Source organism: Scardinius erythrophthalmus (genome assembly GCF_964197995.2).
Source record: "Scardinius erythrophthalmus genome assembly, chromosome: 1".
NCBI lineage: Eukaryota > Metazoa > Chordata > Actinopteri > Cypriniformes > Leuciscidae > Scardinius > Scardinius erythrophthalmus.
Genome location: NC_138221.1, coordinates 6,297,352 through 6,324,894, shown reverse-complemented (window position 1 = coordinate 6,324,894; position 27,543 = coordinate 6,297,352). Strand labels below are relative to the sequence as shown.

The following is a 27,543-nucleotide window of genomic DNA, read 5'->3' as shown; positions in this document are numbered from 1 at the left end:
ATGAATATCTGCTATAGATCGTTACAGTTTTATCATTTCAATTCCTAAAGTAAAAATGTAATTTTACAATACGAGTACATATTAAATAAGTGTAAAATGACACAGTCAGGGCAGTCAATTCATGATGAGACCTCAGAGATGTTGCTATTAAAGCATATAAATCAGATCGACAGATATGAGAGGTTTGATATGCTGTTTATTCCTCACACTTTCCTCCAACCGCCTCATCATCAGCGCTGAGCTTTAGCAAACACATTTATACAGGTACTTCAATCATATTTCAACAATCTATCATTAATATCCTTATCACAGATCTTTTTCAGTTCATGATGAAGATTAAGCTGTTTTGATTAGTAATAAACTATAATATTCATCAAGCATTTTGAGATTTATCATTTAGGCATAAGTTCAGAAACATATTGTTTTGTAGTTCAGATCATGTATGAGGAACTGAATTGTATTTGATGAAGCTCAGATCTTCTGAGGTGTAGATGAGCTCAGATTCTCACTGATGAATGTCACAGAAACTCATTTCTGACTGTGATCTGAATCTGAGAGAATACACTAGAGTCTCTTTCTTTATCTGCTTCATTACATGTATTGTAAACTCTCAATAGCTTCATGTTTTGAGTATTTTCTCCATTCATCTGGTATCTCACCATAACTCTCAAATGTTTTACTGTAGTATCTTTCCAGATCTTTCTGGAATCTGAACACAAACCACTTCCAGTAGGGCAGTTCACAGAGATCAGGGCTGATGCTCCATTTAGCAAACCTTTCTCCTGCTGTTCTGTAGTGTCTATATAGGACTGTATCATCTGAATCATTGGGATAAAAATACAGATCACTTGCTACTGATGATGTGCAGATACTAATAGATAAGTTTGTTGTTCCTCTGTAAACAAACCCATTAATTGCCCACACTCTGTGGTAAGGAGCACTGTGATCTCCATCATGGTCTTCTATGGTGTTGGTGAAGATGGCTTTACAGAACGGACACTGAACCCAACAGCCCTGACAGAAGTGATCAATCAGAAGCTCATCTGGCCTGGCTTTACTGTCCAGTTTTACTGTGTTGAATCTACTGCTGATGTCAGCCATTATATCAGGAAGTTCATGTCTTATCACATCTTCTAGGAGGTTGAAATCATCAACATCATCATGTCTGACTCCACTGAGGTCTTTTTCAGAGAAGATCAGGTCACATGAGAGCTTCTGTGTGAAACTCTTCAACCACAAACCAACATCTCCTCTGTTCTCTTGAACATGTTCAGTAGATTCATGTGCAGCGTTCATGATCTTCTGCTGCAGGAGTTTAATCTTCTCCTTCATCTGGGGTAAAACACTGACACTGAACATATGTCAAGTCAAGTCATCTTCATTTATATAGCGCTTTTAACAATGTAGATTGTCTCAAAGCAGCTTTACAGAGATAAGCGTATAATTTAAGGTAACAGAGATTGTTTCGGCTTTACAGCAGAGTTAAGTTATTTCCATCTAAAGTTAGTTTTAATTGATTTGGTTCCGTCGCAATGATCATTTGTTATTAAATTAGGGGCCGCTAAGACGACACCATTCTCTCTACACAGACTTTAAACGCGAACCTGTGAGAAACGCTGATGGCGTTCACATGCGCATTTAGAATGGGTTCTATAGTTATGTGCGTTTGAATATACGCAGGTTTGGAATTCCCTACAAGCCAATCCTAAACAAAATACTTGTCTTTCCTTATAAATTTTGATAAGGAATTTTATTTTATTTGTTGCTTTGGGGTAGGACCGCAAGACGAATTTTCCCGACAACGCCTTATCTGTAGAGTGGTAGTGGGATCCTCCATAGGGAGAGACTAGTTGGCACTTCAGCACTGCGTTGTCATCGGTCCAGGCGAAGGTCCTTCGTCAGATCTGGATACGGCCTGGATCCGGCAGGCTGCAGGAAAAACCTTGGGATAAACACAGACACTAAAATTAGCGTAGATGCCATTCTTCTCATGATGTAACGAGTACATCAGGATTTTTGGGAAGTGTTCCCGGTTCCGGCTGACCTAATCTATGCAGCATAACATTAAATTATAGAAGTCTATAATGTATTATGTGAAAGCTAGGTCAAAGAGATGTGTCTTTAATCTGGCTTTGAACTGACAGAGTGTGTCTGCTTCCCGGACAATGGTAGGAAGACTGTTCCAGAGTTTTGGTGCTAAATAGGAAAAGGATCTACCGCCAGCAGTGGATTTTGATATTCTAGGTATAATCAACTGGCCGGAATTTTGAGATCGTAATAGACGTGACGGACTATAATGCGTTAAGAGCTCGCTCAAGTACTGCGGAGCTAAACCATTCAGTGCTTTGTAAGTAATCAGCAATATTTTAAAATTTATGCGATGTTTAATAGGGAGCCAGTGCAGTTTTGACAGAACTGGGCTAATATGGTCATACTTCCTGGTTCTGGTAAGAACTCGAGCTGCTGCGTTTTGGACCAGCTGTAGTTTGTTTATTAAGCGTGCAGGGCAACCACCCAGTAGAGCATTACAATAATCTAGCCTTGAGGTCATGAACGCATGAACTAATTGTTCCGCATTTGTCAATGAGAGCATATGACGTAATTTAGATATATTTTTAAGATGGAAAAATGCAGTTTTACAGATACTAGACACGTGACTTTCAAATGAAAGATTGGTATCAAAGAGCACACCCAGGTTCCTAACCAACGACGAAGACTTAACAGAGCAGCCATCAAGTGTTAGACAGTATTCTAGGTTATTACGTGAGGAAGTTTTTTGTCCAATAATTAGAAACTCTGTTTTTCCAGAATTTAGAAGTAGGAAATTACAAGTCATCCAATTTTTTATATCCGCTATGCATTCCGTTAATTTTGTGAATTGATAAGTTTCGTTAGGTTTTGAAGAAATATAGAGCTGAGTATCGTCAGCATAACAGTGAAAGCTAATTCCATGTTTCCTAATGATATCTCCTAAGGGTAGCATGTACAGAGTGAACAGCAGCGGTCCTAATACTGAGCCTTGTGGTACGCCATACTTAACCTGTGATCGATGAGACAACATATCAGTGATGTACCGTCTGACTTCATCTCTGATGAAACTCTTGAAGTGATCTCTGGGTTTATGAATGTAGTTCATGTATTTGTTAAAATCCTCCTCTTCTGCCAGTGTCTTCAGGATGTGTTTCTCCAGATTTGATCTGTTTCCATTCAGTGATTCACAGTTTTCTCTCATTTCATCTCTCAGATCTCTGGCAGTCTTCTTGTAGACGCTCTGCTCAATGGGCTCTTTCAGTTTATGACAGATGATCTCACCAAAAATCACAGCTTATATTGATCCATGACAGTATTTCTGGAAAATACTATAGTACTCTCCTCTCTTCTGCTCAACATATATTACAGGATCATTGGCTTCTCTAAACTTTCTGTGTTGGTCAGTGATTGTCTTGTTTGCTCTCTTACAGATGGAAATAACCAAATCCAGGAAGAATTCATTCTTGAACACATATTTCACTGATCCGTACTGATGTTCTGTCACTCTTGCCTTGATGTAACCTATGAGCTGTTGAATGCAGCTGATGTTGTAGCCCATCTTTGAAATGTTAAATGACTGAATCATTCTGTCTGTCTGCTGAGCAACATCTGTGACTAATGATCTTATTTGGGCTTCATCTTCTTTAGACATCACTTGAAATGATCTAATGGCATTTGTTAAGATTCCTCCAAATCCACTGGATTTCTTTAACTTTACATAATCAAAATAACTGGGCACAGAGAAAACATCCCTGGTCTCCCTCCAGTGATCTACAGAAGCACTTTCACAGATGTCACTGAGGATCTTTCTCACATCTCTTATTATGTCAATGGCTCTGATTGGAGGAGTGTCTCTGATGATATTCTTCACACTCTGTTCCCAAAACAAATCAAACTCTTTCTTCAGTGTTTCTTCATCTTTTGCTTTGCCTTTGAGTTTCCAGGCAAGTTCTTTGCTCTTTTCATAGAGAGTGTCTTTATGACGTGTCCTCTGAGCATCAATCTCTTTCTTCAGGTCTCGCTGCTGAAGAATCTCGTTTAATTTCCTCTTTGTTTCTCTCACAATGTTTTCCTGAAGATCTTTGATTTTGAGTTCAAATGACATTTTCCACTGAATCAGTATATCGTTATCTTTGTCTTTCTCAAAGAATTCTGACATTGATTTTTTCACTTCTTCACTTGTCTTCTTCAGTTCTCTTTGAAGATCAGTTTCCTCAACCTCATGAATTGCCTCATATTCCATTTTGTCATGTAGTTTGTTCTCAGTTTCCATCATGGCACTGCGAAGACTCCAGGACCACTTGCTGTATTCGAGCTCCAGTCTCCTGTAGGCTGAAATCTCCAGAGAATTTCTGAAGCTGAAGACGAAACGTTCATTTAGTAAAGCCTCCCAGAGATCTTTAACACGATCTTTTAGGTCTATCAGCATCATTCCATGTGAGTTTGAGGCATGAGATATAATAGTCATCTTGAGGTCTTGTATATTCTCACAGTAGTTTGGGTTTGGTGGTGCCATTGGTGGGCTTCCCTCCCAGAGCTGAGCAAAATACTTCACATCATTCTGAACGTCAAATCTAATGACATCACTGAAACGTTCTTCATCACAGACTTCCTCTTTAGCAGAGAGTTTTGTCATCTCATCCAGTGTCTTCTGCAGTCGTCTCCTTCCCTCCATGTTTTTCTCTCCAGCTGTGACATCTGAAACGTTCTGATGCACAAACACACAGCTGGGATTCAGTCTGACCTTCTTCAACCTCATGAAGGCCTGAACAACAATCTGAAGAACGTCCTGCATCTCAGATGGGTTTTCTCCAAAGATGTTGATCAATGTCAGATTTCCAAGACCAAAAACAAATGTGGCCAATTCATTATCATGATGTCTTGTTGATCTTCCAGCCAGTTCTAGAGCACATAGACCCTCAGTATCAACGACCAGAATATAATCAAAGTTCATCTGTGTCCTCATCTCGTCTGAGACTCTGACCAGCTGCATCAAAGCTCCTCTGGTGCTCCTGCCAGCTCTGACGGCAAACTGGAGCCCAAACATGGCGTTCAGCATGGTGGATTTCCCAGAGCTCTGAAGCCCTAAAACTGACAGCACAAAGACTCTCTGGTGTCCCAGTTTCTGGATGAGTTCATCTAGAACAGCAGAGATCCAGACCAGAGGAACATGAGCAGCATCTCCATCCATCAGCTCCAGTGGAAATCCAGAGATCATCATCTCTGCTGCGAAACTCGGGAGAGAAGAGAAGTGAAACTGCAGGCCTTTCTTGTTCTTCTTCACAGATGAACATGATTCATAGATCTGACCGATCTCCCTCATGATGTGCTCCAAACCAAAGGCTGCAGCCTGAAGATCCTCAGATATTCTCTCAAGTTCAGTTTGTTCAGCTTTGAGTTGTTCATAATTATTACTGTATTTCAGTTTTAAGACTGCTGACCATGTTTTATCATACTTGTGGAGTAGAAGAGAAAGGTCAGCTGATGTATATTCATCTAGACGGATTCTGAGCCATTTAAGGAAAAACATCTTATGTTTATCATGTGTATTCATTTGTCTTATGAAGAGCTTCATAAACTCACTGATGTCACATTTATGCTGCTGTTCACGGATTTTCTTCATCCCTGTTTCTTTCCCACTTGTTACCATTTCTATCTCATCTCCTAGAGGTCGATGTAGTTCTTTGTTCTTCTGACTACAATGATGCCACAGTTTCCCCTGATGAGGCAGAATTGAATCTTTGATTTGTGTCAGATGTTTCTTCTCCAGTAAACTCATCATCCGCTGTGCTTCTTCTCTTCCTCTCCTGCAGTCATCATCATCTTCCTCATCTACTCTGATGTCTGAGTGTTTGGACACATCTTCAAGTCTGAAAGTGTGAGATGATTCTGAGAGACAATCATTTATCGCTCTTCTGAGTTCTTCAGATACATCTGACTGATTTCTGTCTTTCAGACCAATTTTGTATTTTCCTTTCTTCATCTGAATTAAATAAGAATCGTCCTCAGTAAAAATACAAATGAGTGGCTTTCTCTCACTGTACAGGTTTTTGATTTTTGCTGCATTTCTGTCATTCCTCTGAAGTTGTGCCAGAAGAACAACATTGACTGAGGCCATTTCAGAAAGTATCTGCAGCTGTTTCTCATGGTCTCCTGCATCACCGTGTAGATTACAGAACGCAACACAGTCAGTGAATTTATCATCATATGTCCCAGAGGGGCAGAACCAGGCGATCTCCACCACTCCATCCATCAGGACTCTGGATCTGCTGCTGCCCGGGCAGTTCCTGTGGAAGAACGTGTTGTGTCTCTCATTGATCAGACTGTTCATCAGCTCAGTCTTGGATGAAGACACGGAGTCAAACCTGAAGAAAAACACCATTGGAGTTTCTGCCTTGTAGATCGGCGTGTTTTGACTGATGATTTCATAGTTGGTATCTCTCTTCTTCCAGCTCTTGTTGATTTGTCTGAATGTCCAGAGAGGAAACTCAATCTGTTGTGTGAATGGATCAGGAACAAGTAGAGGCAGAGCGTACTGACACTGGGACAGTTTAGTGACCATCAGCTGCTTCAGGAGACCGTCAGCACAGTGAAATACGGCCATCTGAACATCCATCGGGTGAATTCGCTCAGACAGACTTGTTTTTGATAAAGGTATCTTCCTAAAAACATCAAAAATATCACCCTCATCTTCACATGAATCACTGTCTCTTTGTTGTGTGTAATCCTGCTCATTAGTCTGTTTAGTTTTAATATATCTTGCTCTGTAGTTCAACATCAGTAGTTTTTGTGTGAAAGTCTGAATCAGCTCCTCTTCAGCACAATACTCATGTGACTGTAATGAATGTTTGGTTATCTGAAGAACATCTGAAGCTCTCAGTTTGTTGAGGTGTTCGACTTCAACATGGAGTCTGTGAAATAGATGCTTGATTGTTTGTCTTCCACTTCTCTCCAGTTTTTCTTCAAAGTTTGGTTGTTGATCTTCTCTTATGTTTATTTCTTCTTTCAGTCTCTTCTCTAAATCCTCTAGTTGTCCTCGTCTCTCTCTTTCTATTCTCTCTTTCTCTCTGATTATTCCCTCCATTTCCCTCTTCAGTCTCTGAATCTGTTCATCACAAATCAGTTTTTCTCTCTCTCTTCTTTTCTCATCTTCTTCTCTTATCTCTCTCTCTTTGTCATAATTCTGTCGTTCTTCCTCCATCATCATCTTCATTCTCTCTTTCTCTCTGATTATTCCCTCCATTTCACTCTTCAGTGTCTGTATCTGTTCATCACAAATCTGTGTTTCTCTCTCTCTTCTTTTCTCCTCTTCTCCTCTTCTCGTCTTTTCCTCCAGTTTCTGCTGGTCCCATTCCTCTCGTTCTCTTCTCATCTGGATTTTATATCGTTCTTCTCTTTCTGTATATTCATCGTCTCTTCTCTTTCTCTCTTTTTCATGACTCTGTCGTTCATTCTGTATTCTGTTCATCAGACTGTCTATTTCTGTGTTGTATGAGATTTTAAGTTCTTCTTTTTCTTGCTTCATTACCTTTATTTCATCTTTAAACATCTCTTGTTCTTTCTTCATTTCATCTTTAAACATCTCTCGTTCTTTCTTCATTTCATCTCGCATCTGCACCTCCTGTTCCTTCATTTCTCTTTTATATCGGTCTTCTCTCTCTTTCAATTCTTCTTCGCTTCTCTTTCTCTCTTTCTCTTGATTCTGTCTTTCTTTCTCCATCATCATCTTCATTCTTTCTTTCTCTACTTTATGTTTCATCAGTTCTTCTCTTTCTCTGCTCATTTGCTCCACTCTCTCCATCAGGATCTTCATCTTGTTTTCTTCTGCTTCATGATTAGACTGAAGATATTCTTTCTCTTTCATTAATGTTTTATATCGTTCTTCTCTTATTATATATTCCTCTTCTCTATTCTTCCTCTCATTCTCTATTCTGTTCATTAGACTGTCTATATCTGTGTCGTATTTCATGAGCAGGTTTTCTTTTTCTTTCATCAGTTGCTCTATTATATTTTCCAGTGTCTCTCGTTCTCTTATCATCTCTTCTTCTAGTTTCTTCATCAGTTCTTCTCTTTCTCTGACTCTGTCCATCAGGATCTTCATCTGTTGTTCTTGTCTTTCTCTCTCCATCTGTCTGAACATCTTACACGTGTAGAAACTCCCCCCGTTTGCTTTCACCATGTTGTCTATCTTCTCCAGTAGATCAGACACCTGTGTTCGGTCTCCAGGCTGATTATTGTTCAACACATGATATCTGTTTCCACACGCTTCAATCAGCTTCATCAGAGCAGATCCAGGTTTCCCCAAACACTGTTCAATAGTTTTGTCCTTCAGATAATCGCCTCTGGTGAAGAGCACCATGGTGAACATTAAAGATTTCTCACCAAACGTCTCTTGGATGATCTTCACCGTTGTCGCTTCTTCTTGAGTGAATCGTTGTCCTAAATTGAGCACAATGATGAACACATGTGGTCCAGGCAGGATCATGGAGATGCAGTTGCTGATTTCTCTCTGGATCTCCTCATTAGTAAGTTCAGTATCAAACAGTCCTGGAGTGTCGATCACAGTAACGTGTCGGCCGTTGATTTCAGATGATTCTCTTTGACTCTCTTTAGTCACGGACTCTTGAGATGTTTCTGCTGTAAACGCTTCTCTTCCTAAGATGGTGTTTCCTGTTGCACTCTTCCCAACTCCCGTTTTTCCCAGCAGCACAATCCTCAGATCATCTTCACTCTCTGTTGAACCTGTAAAAGAGGAAATGTTTAACGCCTAATATTGTATAGTAATATTGTTACCCCCACCATGAAGCTTACTGTAAAATTTGCATATTATAGACCCCTCGTCGTGTAGCAGTTAAGAGACACACCATGTGTGTGCTTTCAGACATTTGTGTGACAATTGTTATCTGTCAGACAAAATGTGAAGTACAACAAATGTGTTTCAATATGAAATATGTGTTTAGTCTGGAGTAGGAAAAATTTAAAATATTTAAATTTTATGAATTTAAATTTTAGACGTGACATTAAATAAAATGTCTCAGGATGAGAATTCAACCCTGTTCCCTGAGAAGGGGACCATCATATGCAGATCGCCCTGGAGTATAAAATGGTGTCTGATTTTTAAGTCATCAGATCTTTTGGTATTATTGTCGAAGACTACATCCAGATCGGATTCAGAATGATGATCAAAATACAGATGGAGTAGATCGGGTCCATCAACATACGGAGCGGGACTAGATTTAATGGATGAGTGTGTGTGCGGATGCAGAAGAATAAAACAATTTTGCAGGACTCCCGCTAAATATTTATATAAAAATCTAAAAACAATGAAATTGTTATTCATCTACTGGACAAAAGCAACAAGAACATAAAACAAAATAAAAACGATTTGCAGGTGCAAGCATAGGCAGAGTTTCTATTAACATGTTTTTGCTGCTTTGTGCAATCAGATACCCTGGTAATCCAGAGTCCTCGCGAGAGCACAAGTTGAATTTGCTCAGCGAGTTACTCTGGTGTCGAGTAATGATGCTCATTAACCCTCAGAGGTCGGAGATCACGCCGGCGTGATCTGCTCGCTTTTTTCCTTATGAGTTGAATTGAGACCCCAAATACTCTTTTGACTTTGATTTTATATAACAAGTTTCATACATCAATCGATTCTGTTAAATGTGTATTATTTTTGTGTATACTCACAATAAAAACAAAATGTTGTGCTTTTTGCCAAATAAAGAATAATAATCACGAAGTGAGTTCTGCCTTCTCTCTGCCCGTGTAGTCCATTCTGAAACGCGTCCGAAAATGAATCATAACTCAGCGAATACTTCTCACACAGGCACGTGAGATATGTCTCTATGAAGCTTGAAATCTCCTCTTTTAAATGAAGTAATTTATATAAAAAACAAATGTTTTTAACTCATGTAATCCCTTTGAAAGCAAGGAGAGGTACCGTTTTTCCTTCTCCCTTCATTATCTCTAAATGAGCTGCAGCCGCCCCGCCCCCGGCGCGATTCACATGTAAATAGTTTACCTGATCTAGTATGCATCGCACCCGCCCCCCGATCAATGCCATAAAAACACAGTTTGTTCATCAGACTTCAGACTGATAGTTCATCGCGTTTTGAGTATGACACGCTTCTCCGGTAATAAAGACTCCCTTCAGATGATTCTGGACAGCGAGGAAGAATGCACCTTTTCCTCAGAGGACGAACGGCAGCATTTTGAAGAGCGAATTCCGCCGAGAACACAATTTCGGAGTAAGTTTTACTTAAAAGTCTTTTGTCTTTTATTTTTCGTGTTCGCATTTATGAGGAAAAAACAATATTACGTGACAGTTCTCCATTATGGACGCGAGCGCTCTAAAAAAAGCACTAAAAGACTTTCAAACTTTCACAGAGACCTCAAAACAGAAAGTACAAATCCTTTCTTTAAAACGAATTTCGTTTTGTATCAATTGTATCTTAATTTTAATAATTTTTTCATTAACAAATTTCCTGGATTTAAAGTAAATATAGGCTAGCAATCACAACATAAGGTGCTTGAACTGGAGATCATCATGAACCAGACCGTAGCCTATTCTCGCCTCACATGTCTAAAAAATGTGAAATATATTTACAGAAAGCTGGTTCTAAACAAACCATCCAAAACACTAGCCTACTGCGAAGATCGTGAGTTAAGCCTATCGTCAACTTCATCTTTGCCAGAAGATAAATTTAAATCGCGTGTGTGAATGAATGATGATGTTTTAGCAAACTGAATTGCTACTGAGATGAGTAAAAATCGACTGAAATATGAATACATAGATAAAATGTAGGCCTATAATAATTTTTTTTTTTTTACAAAGAAAGAGTACACTTGAAATATTGTTGAAATTGTAAATATTGTTGTAATTGTAACCTTTTTCATACAATAGCAAAACATATTTACAAGATAGATGTAAGCAAAATCTTAAATGGTCAATATAAGTCTTCTTCTAAATATATCTTTTGTCCTTGCATTGTGGCTCAGTCAGTGTCACACCTGAATGAATGGCTCATTATGCAGAGTCATTATGCAGAGTGGGGTGGGACATTGTAATCTCAGGTGTAAACTACTCCTCCCCCTCGCATATTGGCTTTTCAAGCAAAACCTGTTTTACATCAATTTAAATCAATGTATGGTTTTATGTGAACGATAAAGCAAGACTATTTTCACATAATTTTGAAGAAAAAACATTAGGCGAGGACATCCATTAGTCAAAAGTCTTATTGACACATATTTACTATGTGTTTTGTGGCCTTATTTCAGAATTTTTATTTTTTATTTTTTTCAATAACCACGCATAAACATTATTCTCTCAAAAATGAAAACATGTACATACACATGGCTCACATATTATGGTAGCCCTGTTTGTGCTTTATAGAGTGAATTTACACCTTTGCCATTAATATGTTTATAAGCAACTGAAAAAAGCACAAATGTCAGGGCATGTCAGAACATCTCAAGGACCCCAAAAACAGCCTAGACCCCAGAGGGTTAAATATGCCCCTCGATCTGCACCAATCACATCGGGTTATCAGATATAGGCGGGCCAGAGGCGAGATGACGACAGCGCTGTGACGTCGAAGTCATTAGTAAACATTGCAAGATGGCTATGGATGAACACCAGTTGTTTGAAACCGCTTTGGCCGCTACAATGAACGAGTGGCTTTTTATCTTAAAGAGGAACAGAATCCTTCCTTTGCAAGAAGGGCGTTTTTGCTGTTTTGCCGACCGGATAAGGCAAGAGTCTAATCGACGCCAGACCATTCATCTTTTAGATTTAGGTCTGGATTTCCAGGCTAGCAATCAGATGCATAACTGAGTTTTTGTTCAGTGCTGAATTTTGAATGCTGGCGAATCCTCTAATTATAACAAACAGTGTTATGAAAGATTCATTGTGTAGTCAGCTTCATTGATTATAACGAGGCTTTGTGAGATTGAGATGAACTGAGATATCACAGACTGAAACATGAACTTGTTCAGACTCTACATCAACACCCTCAAAGCTTCACAGTCCTGTAGCTCGTCCTGGGTCGACAGTTCATTCTGTAACATCAGGCAGTTGTGATTTACATGCTGTTTAATGTTGATGATCGCATAATTTTACATTTGAGTGAGCAATCTTCTATCACTTGTTTCTGCTTCTTCTTCGCCGTGGTGTTAGTCTTTTAGAAGATGTCATATATTGTATATCAGTGAAAACACGGAAAGCTAGAAAATTCCTTCAATGGTGAGGAAAGAGTTAAAAGATAACGAACTATGTCTGCATGAATACACGGTTAGACGGATATTTTAAAATGTTGTAATTCAGTGCATATATGAACGTTCAATCGCAATGCGGCGCTAAAGAGAACTGAATTCAGGATCGCATGATGTTTAATGCATCTTTCTGTGCACACACTTCAGGTGTTTCAGCCCAAGTAACGCATTGAGATCTATTTTGTGCTTAACCCTTGTAACATCAAGCACATCCCACACTTTGCCTCATTCAATGCATATTATAAACTTGCCTGTTCAAATCGCATGTTCAAACACGTCAAACAATAAGTTGATGATGTATTGCACAGGAGCCCTTTTATACTCCCGGTCTCACCTGTAGTTAGGGCTGTCGTGATAACCGCAATATTGTAGTACCGTGCAACTGACAAGCCAACCACAGAGGAATGCAAGTAACCGCAGCAACCGCAATATTTGTGTTTTCTTTTTTCATAAGTCAAAACCCTTCTTGTTTTGAACTTTGTGCATGTGTACTGAATGTTAAATAAGTTAATAAGGGTAACGAGACTGTTTTTATCATGGGTATTTGTACAGAGGCTTTGTGGATTTGCACTTAAGCCTAAACAGACAGTGAATGAGAGTGATCGACTAAGCACGTGCGATGACCTGCGTCTGTCTTTGAGGTCAAGTCATAAAGATTAGTGAAGGTTGCTGTGTCCAAGGAAAACGAAATATGTGGTGTCATCCTTTTAACGCATTTACCATGAATGGCATCAGCGACAGCGCTGGTCAGCAGTCCACAGCTCGAGACAGCCGCGGGAAACGCATTGTCACGCATTGAATCGCATCAGCTTCAGCGTACCCATGCGACGGATTGCTGGTCTGCTGAGCCTTGAAAAGTGGAGCTCAAAGTTAAAAATAATTAACACCTTACTTCATTACTATCTTTTAATGAATCAGCGTTTTTGAACGTGTTAGTTGAATGAACGGTTATAATGACTCATTGAAAGACAGTCTGTTCCCACTGTAACTGTGCGCTGATCGACAGCCTTTCAATGCGCGGAGACGCTGTTTAGTTTCGGTTACATTGGTTACTGAAAATGTACTCGTTTTTGTGCATGCTGACCACATTGTAACACTTATTTATATACAGGGGCGGTTCTAGAGGCGGGGCCACAGGGGCCCTGGCCCCTGCTGAAATCTAATTGGCCCCTGGGTGGCCACTGTTCCTAGGGGTGGGGGAAAAAATTGATTCTTAGATGCATCGCGATGCGGACGTGGACGATTCTGAATCGATTCACAAATGTCAAAAATCTATTTTCTAAAAAAATATATATATTTTTTTTCCTAATAACGTAATATTGACGGAACGCAAAAGGCAGAACTCTAGCGGAACTCTAGCGCACTTAACACACAACACATAACAGACTCGCGCACATAACAGACGCATGATGGCTGAGCGCCAAATTCGAACGCCACCCTCTTCGTTAAAAGCTAACGTATGGAAAATTGGCAATTTCATTGTTACATATTTAGTATTTTTTGTATAAGAGCTGCTTTCTGTATCGTTAAGTTTTCACATCAATATGCTTTAAACCGATCTGTTATACGTACGTTATACTGCCCTGCAATATGTGCAATGCCAGTCACAAAAAGTTACATTTTGACTGTGTTCTCTGCAGATGTTCATTCACTCTTTCTGTATAAGCTGTTTTTGATTGTGGTATACAGCAAACATTTCAAGTCATAACTCTTTATTATTTAGTTGTGTATAAGAGCGGCTTTGTATGTTACTAATTATTCAGAATATGCATAAGTCCACAAGCATTATGTTTGTATGAAATCTGCTGGCACATCGTTCTATATTTTTTAACGAAAACTGTTAGTGAATTTGCTACAGCAAAAAGTTTTGTTTTTTTTTGTCTGAAGGATTATATTGCTCATTGGAAATAACAGGAGGATGTTGGTTAGAAGTCTATTATAAAATGCTAGAGATTCAGAATATGCTGAAGTTTGTATTCATTTACTACAAGTACGCTGCTAGTACAGGCACACATTTATTTTCCTGTTGGTTCTTTGGTTGGGACAAATGCTGGCAAATGTAACCTTACAGTTGACTTGCCAAATCACTTCCATTTGTTTTATTTATAAAATAAATATAGGAAGTATTGGAAATAAGTTTGGTATGGGTCATCATAAATACTTTGCTTTAAAAGCACCAAGTAGTAAAAAAGTAATATATATATATATATATAATCGTTAATCATTACTCTCTGAATCGCAATTGAATCGTGAGGTGCCTAGAGATTCCCACCCATCAATCGTCGACGAGAAGAGCAACCGGAGAATTCTTCACAACGATCAGATGCAATTCCACCCCCAAACAATTAACAATAATTTACTGTTTATAAGTGATGACATTATTATGAAACATAAAAGGTGGAATTCAGAAAGAAGTGCATTGTGTCCTTTATGCACAGTATACATAAATGAAAAAAATCATTAAGAACTTGACTGGCTCATAATTTTTTATTCGAGCGTTTGAAAAAGGAATGACTGCCGAAATGTATTTGCACCGTACTGAATAAATGATTTTGTGTGCTTGAATGTACCCTGTATTTGGCCCCTGAATGTAACATGTGGCCCCTTAATGGCCCCTGTTACAGAAAAATCCTAGAACCGCCACTGTTTATATAGCAAAAATTAAATATAAATAAATCAAACATAAATAAATAAATAAATGGCGATAAAACCACATATCGCGCCATTGAGCCACTCAAAATTACCACAAAGGAAAATCCTTCACCGCGTCAGCCCTACCTGTAGTGACGTTCAAACACATGGTCTCCTTTAGAAAATAAGTGGATGATGTATTGCACAGGAGCCCTTTTATACTCTCGGTCTCACCTGTAGTGATGCCTGCCATTGTCAAGTTCATTGTCATGTTTAGATTTCCAACTTGGACATCGGTCATGCCTAAGGCATTTGGATAAATACAGAGGTCTTGATCAAAGCAACGCATTATAGTAAAACTTTCAGCCTCACCATTCCAAGGGATTGTAGTAGTTTGATTATTGTAATAATCTACTTTTCATTTACTACCGAAGCTTGACCTTTGACTGTTGTAAAATACAGAGCACCACATAAACATTTTTTTTTTTTCATTGTCATTTTTTCGTGCTCTTTAGTTTAAAGGTGCATTAAGCAACTTTTCATGTTAAAAATACCCGTTTTTCTAACCCATACATGCTTAAACAATTGCCTGATGGGCTGAATGAGCCCTTCTATGATCTCTGCGATTGCCTCTGTAATCCTGTACAGTAAAATAAATAAGAGGGATTCGGGACGGAATCGACTGGGCGTGACGTCATGCGCGTTCACGCTCACCTGGCTATGTCTGGCAGGTTTGTGTATTCGCCGCCATTATCCGCATCAGCGAAGACAACTCAAGCGACTTTGGCAAAAGTAGAAGATGGATTCAGAGACCGGCTTCTAGTTCATCCCAAACCCCAACGCACTCCACGTAACCGCGTGCACAACTCTGGTTGCAGTTTCGCGTGGCGCCAGAAGGGGGCATAGTTCTGCAACAACTCAGAGACTTGCGCAATGCACCTTTAAGAGTTAAGTTTAGTTTAAATTGTTCTGGTCATTACCTTGTGACAGTAAATGTGTCTCTAGTGAGTCGATTTTCTTCTTCATCTCTTCAAATTGCAGCAGTTTTTTCACCTGCGCCTCCAAAAATGATTCTGTGGAGAAAAACTCTCCTCTGTTTTCTTCCACCATCTTCTCGACGTTCTCCATCAATGTGGACACTTGTGTGGTGGGATCGAAATACTGTTGTCGTCCTCCATCAATGACCGACTGAGTTTCTTCATTGAGCTCTGCTGTCTGATGCTGCATTATGAGGATCATGATGTGTTTGTTGATTCTGGAGCCGAATATCCTCTGGATCTCATCCATTTCTGCTTTATCTTCATTATTGAGTGGAGCTTCAGGAACTGTGAGGAGGAAAACATGAACCCCAGGATCACAGAGAGACACACAGCGGAGAGTCTGACGCATCACTTCCTCCTCTGAGAGCTGAACGAGAGCTGGAAGCTCCACCAGACTGACCAGACGCCCATGAAGCTCCTCGTCTGATCTTCTGATCAGCTCTGATATGGAGGATTTTAATGTGCCGTCACTTCCACACACAACCAGATTCAGCTTCTCTCCCTCTGAAACTGATCAAAGACAAACAAGAGCTAGAATTCACACACATAATACACGTGCAGAATGTGTCATTTTGTGCTTAGCATTTACAGCGCTAAATATTAAAAACTGATCATAGACACAGTTCATCAAATCTACTGTATATAACTATATCATAATGCAGTTACTGTAAATCAGTTTAACGTACAGTTGGGGCGATCCAACTTTGGACTTCTTCTTTCCACTGAAACATAAACACACACATACACACAGATTGTTAGTGGATCTGATGAACATTATTGTGTACTACAGGAATTCATTAATTAAATGATTCAGAATAAAGATGTACAATCTGAATCTAGAGATAATATTAATTAGGGGTGGGCGATATGGCAAAAATATCATATCACAATTTTTTATCACGTTTCAGGTTGGTTTTACTATTTTGCAAGTGATTGAGCATCACAGCCAAACCAATGTCCCGATTTTAAAAACAAAGCCTTAGGTGACAAAATATAAAATAAAAAAGAATGGAAGACATTTAGGCCAAAGTGGTGAAGATAAGATTCTTTGTCATTATTTTCCTTTGTTATTAAAAAACAAATAACAAAGATACACATTACATAACTTAATATACAAATGAAATAAACAGTGCTTTATTTTTTCAGCTACAGCGTATTTAACAGTAGCATTGAAGAAAGTAATTAAATGAACACATATGAAATTAAAACACTACATAGACTTTATAAATTATACATTGATTCTTATTAAAGCTACTATTAAAGTTATCAGTCAAGAGCAGTGAGTGATTTTCTCTTTGTGTTTTGTTGTTTTATTAACATTAAAGGGATGGTTCTCCCAAAAATGTAAATTGTCATCATTTACTCTCTCAAGTTGTTTTAAACCTGAATAAGTTTCTTTCTGTTGAAAGTAAAAGTTATTTTGAAGAATGTGGGTAACCAGGCAGTTGATGTACCCCAGTGACCTCCATAGTAGGCTATATTTTTTTTCCTATGGAAGTCAATGGGGACCCAGCAACTGTCTGGTTAGCCACATTCTCAAAATATCATCTTTTGTGTTCAGCACAAGAAAGAAATGAATACAGGTTTGGAACAACATTAGAGTGAGTAAATAAGGACAGAACTTTTGTGAATTGCAGTGTCTCATATCTGCATTAACGTGTGATGTGAATATACATATATATGTTGTACAGTATGTTGAGACGGAGGCGCCAGAACAGCAGATATTTCTTCAAAAATCGTAATATTGCACATCCCTAATATCAACAATTGTAGGAGCCTAATTTGCTTATGTTCAGTGACAATTATTGAATATTAGGTGTTGAATTTCAGTATTTGAATATTTGTGTTTGATTGTAAACTTTCTTTATTTGTGTGTACTATTTAGATACATAATTGTCTATATTTACATTGAAATATGTTATATTATGTTAAAATTTTGCACTGGCCCTTTAAGAATTGCGACTGTAAGAGATGCGGTTGTTCGTCCTTTGGGAAATAGAGTGGAGTCGCACAGTTTTCTTTACCGCATCTGTGATATTTAGGATTTAAAATTATATTTTGTTTATTTTCTTTTATTTTGTTTGATTTTCTAACAAGTGTGGATTAAAGGAAGATTTCACATGAAGAAAACGGTGTAAGTGAATTGTTATTATTGGACACGGAGCGAGTTGACTGAAAATACTGCGATGCGCACTCACAACAATCTTAAAAAAAAAAAAAAAAACCTTAGTGGTGCAAATCCAGCTTTTAATGTAGTTTATGTGTCTATGTGGTGTTTTTAATACGCTTTAAGACACACCATGTGTAAATTCATAAGTCGACAGCATTGCTGAGTATTTTCTCCTTAAAACTGCAGTGAACCAAAGACAGTCTCAACAACACGCTTTGAAATCGCTGGTGTTTCTGACGTCACAAACTACCTTGCAACCAATCAGATCAACGTGTGATCGTCAACCAGTGGATCTCTGAGCTGAGTGAGTGAGTGGAGGCGGGGCTCATTTGCATATTCATAGAACCACGCATACTAAATGAGGCAAGGGTGTCGAGTTACATTCAAGATATTTTAAAGCATGAATATTTTTTTTCAAGGAATAAATCGTTTAAATATGCCATTTTTGTGATCAAAGATGAGTTTTAAGGTATAAAATCATTGACTAGAGGGGGATTTTAAGAAAAAGCTGAAGACAAACCTCTTGCATGTGGACTTCATGCATAAAGACACTGTGCATTATTTTAAGAAACTATAGTTTTTCTGCACTTACCTTCAGCTCTTGAAACTTGACATTGTGTGCTACAAATATGTTGTTGACTTGTGTACATAAACAATACATAACAATAATACTTATTTGTTTGATTAAACATTATTAAGAAACTAAATACAATGAAACTGCTCCCAAGTTCACATGATGAAAGAGAGCTTGAATAGATTTGGCCTTTATCGATGAATTGAATAACCATTAATGTCAGATTTAGATTGGTCAGTGTTCATCACCTGTGCTGTCAGGGCTGGACATGTTGGTATTCTGTTCTCTCCTCTGTTTCTCTAAGTCTTCAGCTGATCATCTTCTGTTACTTCTGACGTCTGTCTGTTCATCATCCTGTAAGAGATTATTCAAATCATGAGACTCGGGATTCTGAGAAAAAAGAAAAGAGACTTGAGATCCTGAGATCATGTCGGAGCTGCACATCTGCTGAGATTCACAGGTTTGATTCCCGATGAACACACACACTGATCAAACATCACTTTAAATTAAAGCACCTGCTGATTTACTGATGGAAATAAGATGCTCTCTATGACTTGGTACAATAAAAACGTCCAAAATATAAAATCAGTTGAACAACATGATATAGATATTTAAAGTAATTTGACATTGTTTGTGCTCCAAAATCTCATTGTACATGTTACATTTGTGAAGAAAAATGAAACAAAAGTAATCACTCCAAAACCTTTGATGTATTAAATACAAAAAGAGAAAAAGAAAAACACACACATATGTATAATAATTCAAAGAAATGGACGAATGTCAAAATCTTCATTGAGTCCTCTAGGGGACAATGTGTCTAATGTAAAAATCCAAAAAGCCTCACGCTGTAAAAGCAATTTATCAATGTCACCTCCACGACGTGGATACTTAACTACCTCGATGCCTATGTATTGAAGAGTAGACACTGAATGTCTAAAAGCTGCAAAATGCTGTGCAACTGGACTTTTTGGATCATGGTGTCTAATTGCACATCGATGTTCAGAAATGCGATTCTTCAAAGGTCTACTAGTCTTACCAATGTAACATAAGCCACAAGGGCAACGCAGCAAATAAATAACATTGGCCGTCTTACACGAAATGGTGCCTCGAATTGTAAAAGTTTTTGCCGTGTGAGGATGTGTAAAAGTTGATGTCTTGTATGTAAAATTACATTGTTGACAGTTACCACATCTATAATTACCATGAGGTATTTTATTCAAGAAGTGAGGAGTCGGTTTCAAATCCGCTCTAACTAACATATTTCGAAGGTTAGGTGTTTTTTTATACACTAAACGAGGTGGTTTATCGAAGCATTTTTTAAGGTTAGGATCACTCTCTAAAATATGCCAGTGTTTAGATAAAACATTATTAACATCCTTAGTAACAGGCGAATATTGCATATAACAATTAACACGACATTCCGTTTTTTTATGTTTTTTAACTAGACTCTCTTTTTGTGACACATCTTTAAAACGACTCACTGCAGACTGAATCCACTCTTCTTTATACGATCGATGTCTGAATCTCTCTGATAAAATATGTGACTGCTGTTGGAAATCATCATCACTGCTACAGATACGGCGAATCCGACTAAATTGAGAAATTGGTAACGAACGTTTTAATGACACCGGATGATAGGATTGTCCGTGCAAGATAGTGTTACGGTCAGTAGGTTTTCGATACAAAGTGGTCTCAATGCCCGACGTGGTATGAAGAACAAGCACATCCAAAAAGTTCATTTTCTCTTGATGGAAATCAATGGTAAATGTTAACGCAGAACATTTAATATTTACCAAAATGTGAAACTCTAATAGCTCCGCTTCAGTGCCACTCCACAATAGAAAAACATCGTCAATGTATCTTTTCCATAAAAGAATGTGCTTTAAAAAATCGTTAACAGGATTAAACACAAATTGATGTTCAAACATCCCACAAAATAAAGATGCAAAACTTGGGGCCATCTTAGACCCCATACTGACCCCCGAAATCTGCAAATAATACTCAGACCCAGACAAAAAATAATTATGTGAAAGTACCAATTTTGCCAAATCACTCAAACATACAGTACTAGGAATTTGACAGAGACGTTGATTCAGAAAAAATTCAATTGCCTCTAGCCCACCCTGAAACGGAACATTGGTGTACAACGATTCAACATCCATAGTGACTAGAAGAACAGGACAATCCGGTAATTTTACATTGTTAACAAGTTCAATAAAATGCATCGTGTCTCTGATATAAGATGGTAAAGACATCACCAAAGGTTGTAAATGGAAATCGACGAAAGCTGAAATTTTTGGCTTTTTGGATTTTTACATTAGACACGTTGTCCCCTAGAGGACTCAATGAAGATTTTGACATTCGTCCATTTCTTTGAATTATTATACATATGTGTGTGTTTTTCTTTTTCTCTTTTTGTATTTAATACATCAAAGGTTTTGGAGTGATTACTTTAATTTAATTATTTTTATGTATTTTTGCAGGTATCAAGAAAAGTGTTTTTTGAAGTGCATATTAATAATGATACTGTTGTACTTTGCATAGTTTTTTAGATATTTTTGTGTGTATATATTTTTCTTTTTTCTTGTTTTGTATTGGTTAGTAATATGATGTTTGGACATGTGATCACCTGGAGATATAAAGGGTTGCACATCTAGTCAATTTGTCTGATGAAGAGCCTGCGTGCTCGAAACGTAACATATGCTATGCGATAGTTGTCTTGAAAATAATTATTTTTGATAATTTTGGAGCTTAGGTGTTGCCGACTTTATACTTTATTATTTACATGTTACATTTGTACCTAAAGAACTTTCACACACAGCTTTGCTTCTGATATAATAAACTGAAAACCCACGTTACAGCACCTCATCAAGTTATTAATCACATTCATCATCAGTTTTGTTACATCTCACATTTACATTTCATATAACAAACACAAAGAGGGTTTTTATAAGGAAACGTGATACCTCTGTGTCGAAGATTCATTGAGTTTAGACGTTTCTTTCTTGCCAAAATGAAAGCAGGAAGAGGTATTGGCTGGAGTCAGTCACTTTACTAAAGTAATGACAGCAAGTGCAGGTTAAAGTTGAAGATACAGTTCCTATGAGAATAGGCTCTGTTGTGTCTGCTGGAGAGATAACAACACAAGCGTCTGCTGTGTAATCAAATCATTCTCTTTACTGAACTTTGAACTGAGCTCGATCCTCTATACACTATGTAGATCACCACTAGAGGTGATCTACATTCATTACACTTTCCTCCACACTAGATTTATCTTACTAAGAAAAATAACATATAAAACTATGAACTTATTCTATAGCATTTACAGTTACCTTAACACAATGCTGCAAAATAACTACAAGCCTTTGTGGAGGTTCTCTACATCTCTCAGGATAACGTGTGTGTGAGCTTGGGTGAGGTTCAGGCAGAGGTGTAAAGTCCAGGGGCCAGAAAGTAAAAGTCTGCCATATGGCCTGAACTTTACACCTCTGGGTTCAGGTGACACTGGAATTGTCACATCTGGCCTGTCTTCGTGCGGCTCAGAGTCATTCACGTTAACTGAGGTAGGAGGAACAGTGTCAACAGTATCATTGTCCTCGTCATTTGAATTAGGGACAGGTGAAGGTGAGGGTCCACCAACTGATCTACATGACTTCTCCATGTGTTATCTCCAACCTTCACTGTGAGGTCAAAGGTCCAGGTCTGGTGGTGATGGTACCCGGTTGCCACTTTTCTAGTCGCATAGTCGCATGCTAAGACTTATTGTCCAACTTGGACGTTTCTTGCGGGTCTGAACTTCATGTTCACGAATTGTTTGTTTTCCACAACATGTCGAACAGATAGCACACGTACGTCTGGCCAACATCGGCCCAACATCGAGCGTCGGCCTCCCTCCCTATAACATCGCAGAGGCGTCGACCAGGCATCGGCAGATCTCCTGTCAGTCAGTGCTCTGTTACATCGGCATTGGGTCGGCCCATTATACGGGAGGCCGATGTCACCTTTGCGCGAGTCCATCTCTTTGCATTCAAACAACAAAACGTGTTTTATAATGAACTATAATGAGCTGTTGTGGGTTGCGGCACAATTTAAAACTCTCCCTCACAGACATGTTCAGCACCATTTAGGCTATCGTTCGTATTTAAAGGGATGGTGCCCGCTCTTCGTCCAATTCTCATCAGAACTTTTTGGAGCAGTTTTCTGAGGCTTCCCATCATCTCATTTCTGATCGTCAATAGTCAAAGCGTTCAAAACATTGATAGATGGAACTATCTACATGGAAAACTACAGGGAAAACCTGGAAATATCAGAAAATTAAAAAGTAAAAAAAAAAAAAGTCAGGCCATGAAAATAATGAAAATACTATGTATTTTTTTCTACTGAAATATGGAACAGTTTCTGAAAAGAATCAAAGAATGAATAAATCAAAGAGGCTACATTTAAATAGGCTACCATGTAAATAGTTTGAGGGGCACAAAATGTGTGCAATGGCCTTGCATCATCAAAGAAATTGATAAACATGCGACATGTTCGAGAACTAGCTACACAAAAAGACTGCACAATGGATGACACTCGAAACAAAGTTATCTACGACCCACTGGACTTTTTATGTGAAGATTTAAATAGCTACTAAAGAAAAAGCATGAGCTGCTTTTGTCAATTGTAAGTTTTAATTTAATGTTAAATGTAGCCTAATTAATTGTACATTCATATAATGTTTACATGTTTAATGTTAGGCTGTTTAAACGTGAATAGGCTACGACTATAAGACTGTTTAACTGTATAGACTATTGTGCACAAAGAGAATTGTAATTCTAGAAAAATAAATAGTTGCCACTTTTGTTGGTCTATTTGAAATAATAAAGAAAGAATAAATGTTGTGTTTGTGGTAGGCTATACAGCTTTGCGACAGTGGAATAATTACGGGAAGGCTACGACGGGCCATGGGCTGCACAGTTATGAAGCAAATACACACACACACACACACACACACACTGCGCTCTGTCTAAAAGGGATATAAGCGCATTCGTGTGCCTAATTTAGACCAACTAAAATCAGTATATTTTCTTACGGTAGCCTATATTAAATTGAACAGTTCTCTCTGCGTGCGTCTTGGTACCCCTTATATATATACTATATAAATATATGCCTATAAATATGTATATGCCTATAAAGTAACGTAAACACAACATACATTTATTTTAAATTGCCTTTTTTGTGACTAGATAACCAAAAGTCTTGTCAAACACAGGCTTACTGCTGTTGCTGTTAGTCATATGGAGCTCCTGAGCTGTCACTATAGCCTACTGCTCATGTAACAGATAATGTGTTTTGACTGTGTCTGACAATATACAATATAAATACACCTTTGTATATTGCCTATAAATATATTTATACCTTATAGGGTGGCTTGCGTGCATGCGTGTGTGAGAGCATTTGACATTGTGCATTTATAGTGTTGCAACATCATTGTGCATGTTTCTGTGATTTTTATGACAAGTTATCGTTTTTATAGTCTTCCCCATTCATTTCCCACTGGGGTCAAAAAGACCACGAACATCCCGAGTGTGTATTTTACAACATAGGCCTACACCCAGATTTTGTTCATTTATTTTTACATCTACAGTCACTCCCTCGGCCGCTCTATTAGAAACACTGCACTATTACTTTTTTTAATTTAATTATTTATTTATTTTGTTATTTAATGTCGGGGTACAATAACGAAAGGTATATTAGATGTATATATAAAAAACGTTTTAAAATAAGAAAATACGTTTATAAAGGTATATAGTTTATAAATTATCACAGAGGGCTATAAAGCTGCGGTCAGTGCGGACATCTCTTCTGTCTGGATCACCAAAGATGACCGAGTTTTCCTGGGGAAAAGTACCTACTCATTTTAATTACCTTAAAGACTACATTTAATTATAAACAAATATGTAAATTATGTATGTATGTTAAGTTCGTAATCTTTTCCACACACAACCAATGACTTTCCGCCTTTTTTCAACATTAGGCCTAGTCAGTACCGTTAAATGGCGTTAAATATGCGTGACGTCATTTGCGCTAATAAAGCAAGAGATGCACTAAGACGCTCTTTGGATTTGCTAATTAGCACAATTTTTCAATTTTTGAGTGCGTGCAGTTGCGCATCCTCTTTATTAAAGTGCTGAGACATGGCGACTGGCGGCGCTGCTGATGTGGTGACTGTAAATCCACTTGTTGATAAGAAAGGAGGAAAGAGACACATATGGAAATATTTTGGATTAGGCTAATGTCACGTTACCATAAGTGGCCGTTCACATAGCGCGTTTTTTGCGAGTGCAGATTCGTTATTCCAATTGTAGGCACGCGGCAAGCGCGCTCATAATAGAAGCGACGCGGCGCGCTCGTTTTTCGTTTTTTCCAGGCGTGCCTATGTTCATGGTTGCATAGCAACGACAAACGCCACGGCAGAGCAAGCGCTTGTGGAAAGGAGAAACTTGTCGATCTCCGAATGCAAAGTTACACGAGGAGAGTAAAGATGGAAAGCTTTTAAAGATTAGTTCTATAAATTCACAGATAATTTGTTGTTTTGTTGTTAGCGAAAATCAATACTGACCTTATATTTGAAAAAGGATCCTCATATAAAAACAATACTAAAATTCAGAGTAAGTTCATTCGCATTCGGAGATCGACTATTTTTGAAACGGTGCGAACTGCGCTCTCCATGATGACGAGGAAGTATCAGCAAAGAATTTATTGATTTCTAGCCCTTTGGTACCGAAATTGGTACCGAGAACCCTGGATTTTCACTGGTAGTGGTACCGAATACTGAAATTTTGGTACCGTGACAACACTAACCCAGACAGTGTTCAATTAGGCTAATTCAAGTGTTTTCATGCAAATAATAAAATTGTCATTACACTGATTGTTGTTAGATTTTTAATTATAATATTATTATTTAATTAATTATATTATACTTTGTCTCTTAACGCGATACGAAAAGGAAACTTATAAAGGTATACCATTTCATACCTTCTTACGTACGACGTAGCCTGTCCGTGTGTGCGTGTGCGTGCAATGAAAGCAGCATGGTGTCTAATGTAATGGAGTAACCTGAAAGGTTCGGCCTATAAATAAGGGTACTATAAAGCCCATGCAGAGCGGCCGGGATTCACAGCTTTTGCATCGTTCAAACATCGGTTGGAGATCATTTGCGATCAGATGCTGACGTTGCGGCGACATTACCGATTAGCAAACGCTCTTTGAGCGATATCGTGTCGGTGGAACTTCGTACATCGGGCCGACATCGGCCAGACGTACGTGTGCTATCTGGGATATTTGTTTGTTATTATTCTATTGCTGCGGGCCAAAAGTTAAATGGAAAGGATATGTATTACTTTATGTATTAAAGTTCAATAACATAGTTGAACCCGCAGCCCCCATGCATTGCTGCTGAATTCAGTTCATCACTGCTATCCTGAGGGAAAAAAGTATTTTTGCATAATTTGTATGATTTTTTTATATTAAAAATATTCAATAACTTCACTGTTACGCAGTGTATTACAGTTAGGTTATTGGACATTTTTCATAATTATGCATTAATTACTATCTTATGTTAGGATAGTGTAGATTAACTTTGTTTACGGCTGACAGAAAATGGCGGTCGGTGCACTGGCTGTACGCGGCTGGTTGTTTAGTCATGTTTAGTCATTCCAAACAAAGTCTGTTTACAAAATAGCTCACTACTTTTGATTATCGCCCTAAAATCGCCCATTTTGTGTTTAGTTTCGGTTTCGTTTCATTCCGCTGCTTTAGTCTGCATTCATTTCGCCTGATAAATTACTACGAAATAAAGTTGATATTGCAAACTAAACATTAACGGGACCCCAAAACACATCACAATATTACACTATCTGACCTTGTAGCAGTCCAGATTGAAGCTCCTGTCTGTGTTTTGCGTAATGATAATGAAGCCGGAGAAACTCGACTGAACTCGCTTCACGCGTCGAATCAAAGCACGTGATCACCCACCACTTCCTCCTCCTCCGCCCTCAAACCACTCTCTCCTCCTCCGCCCTCAAACCACTCTCAATATATAGGCAGAATAAGCCTTAAAATAACAAAGCAAGACAAAAAAAAAAAAAAAATAAAAAAAAAAAAATAATAATAATAATAATAATAATAATAATAATATATATATATATATATATATATATATATATATATATATATATATATGATGCAAATATTTTTTATAAGATTAAGAATGAAAATGACTTATTGTAAATATGGGTTTTATACATATAAGTGCATTTAACCATATTTCTGCTTAATTGACAAAAAGAGAAACACTTGCATTATAAAGTAAAAGAGAACAGATTTGAACTTTTTTTTTTTTTTTTTTTTGTGGTTGAATAAGTTAACATATGTTTCAGTTTTAACACATGTAGTGTGTGTGCTCAGGGACAACTCATGTTGTGTCAAATTTTACACAATAGATGTGTAAGTATAAATTATTAAATTATTCAAGCACAACCCCTAATAGATAATTCTGTTTCCTTTCAGTCGGTCACGATCGACGTCAGGTCGACCATTCAAACAGATCAGATGTAATAATAACGTTAAAATCTTAATGGTTATAGACAGGCCATATAATACAGTATATGACAGAAAACTAATAAGTTATATATGATTTATATCCACCTAATTCCTGACGAGTTTACTGCGTTTTGAATTATGGGAGGCACTTCCGGTTTGGGGAACTTCCGTTCAAAAAGACTGAAATGAACAATTTCAAATCATAAGGATGCGCTGTAAATAAAGCTGATCCTCAGCTTGAC

At 37.9% G+C, this 27,543-nt stretch overlaps 2 protein-coding genes across 2 annotated transcripts; both read right to left on the bottom strand.

Moving 5' to 3' along the window:
* Positions 1 to 178: 178 nt before the first annotated feature.
* Positions 179 to 1,359, bottom strand: LOC308703445 (interferon-induced very large GTPase 1; the record flags this gene model as incomplete). The annotated part of the gene is made up of 1 exon (XM_081386923.1): positions 179 to 1,359. One exon carries the CDS (start codon positions 1,357 to 1,359, stop codon positions 592 to 594), a length of 768 nt encoding a protein of 255 aa, XP_081243049.1. The 3' UTR covers positions 179 to 591.
* LOC308703436 (interferon-induced very large GTPase 1-like) lies at positions 179 to 26,773 on the bottom strand. Its single transcript, XM_081386911.1, has 5 exons — positions 26,622 to 26,773; positions 18,967 to 19,072; positions 16,661 to 16,696; positions 15,915 to 16,484; positions 179 to 8,772 (listed from the first exon to the last, which is right to left on the bottom strand). The coding sequence occupies exons 2-5, from the start codon at positions 18,986 to 18,988 to the stop codon at positions 3,326 to 3,328; spliced, it is 6,075 nt and encodes a 2,024-aa protein (XP_081243037.1). The 5' UTR covers positions 18,989 to 19,072; positions 26,622 to 26,773; the 3' UTR covers positions 179 to 3,325.
* Between the last annotated feature and the right edge of the window lie 770 nt (positions 26,774 to 27,543).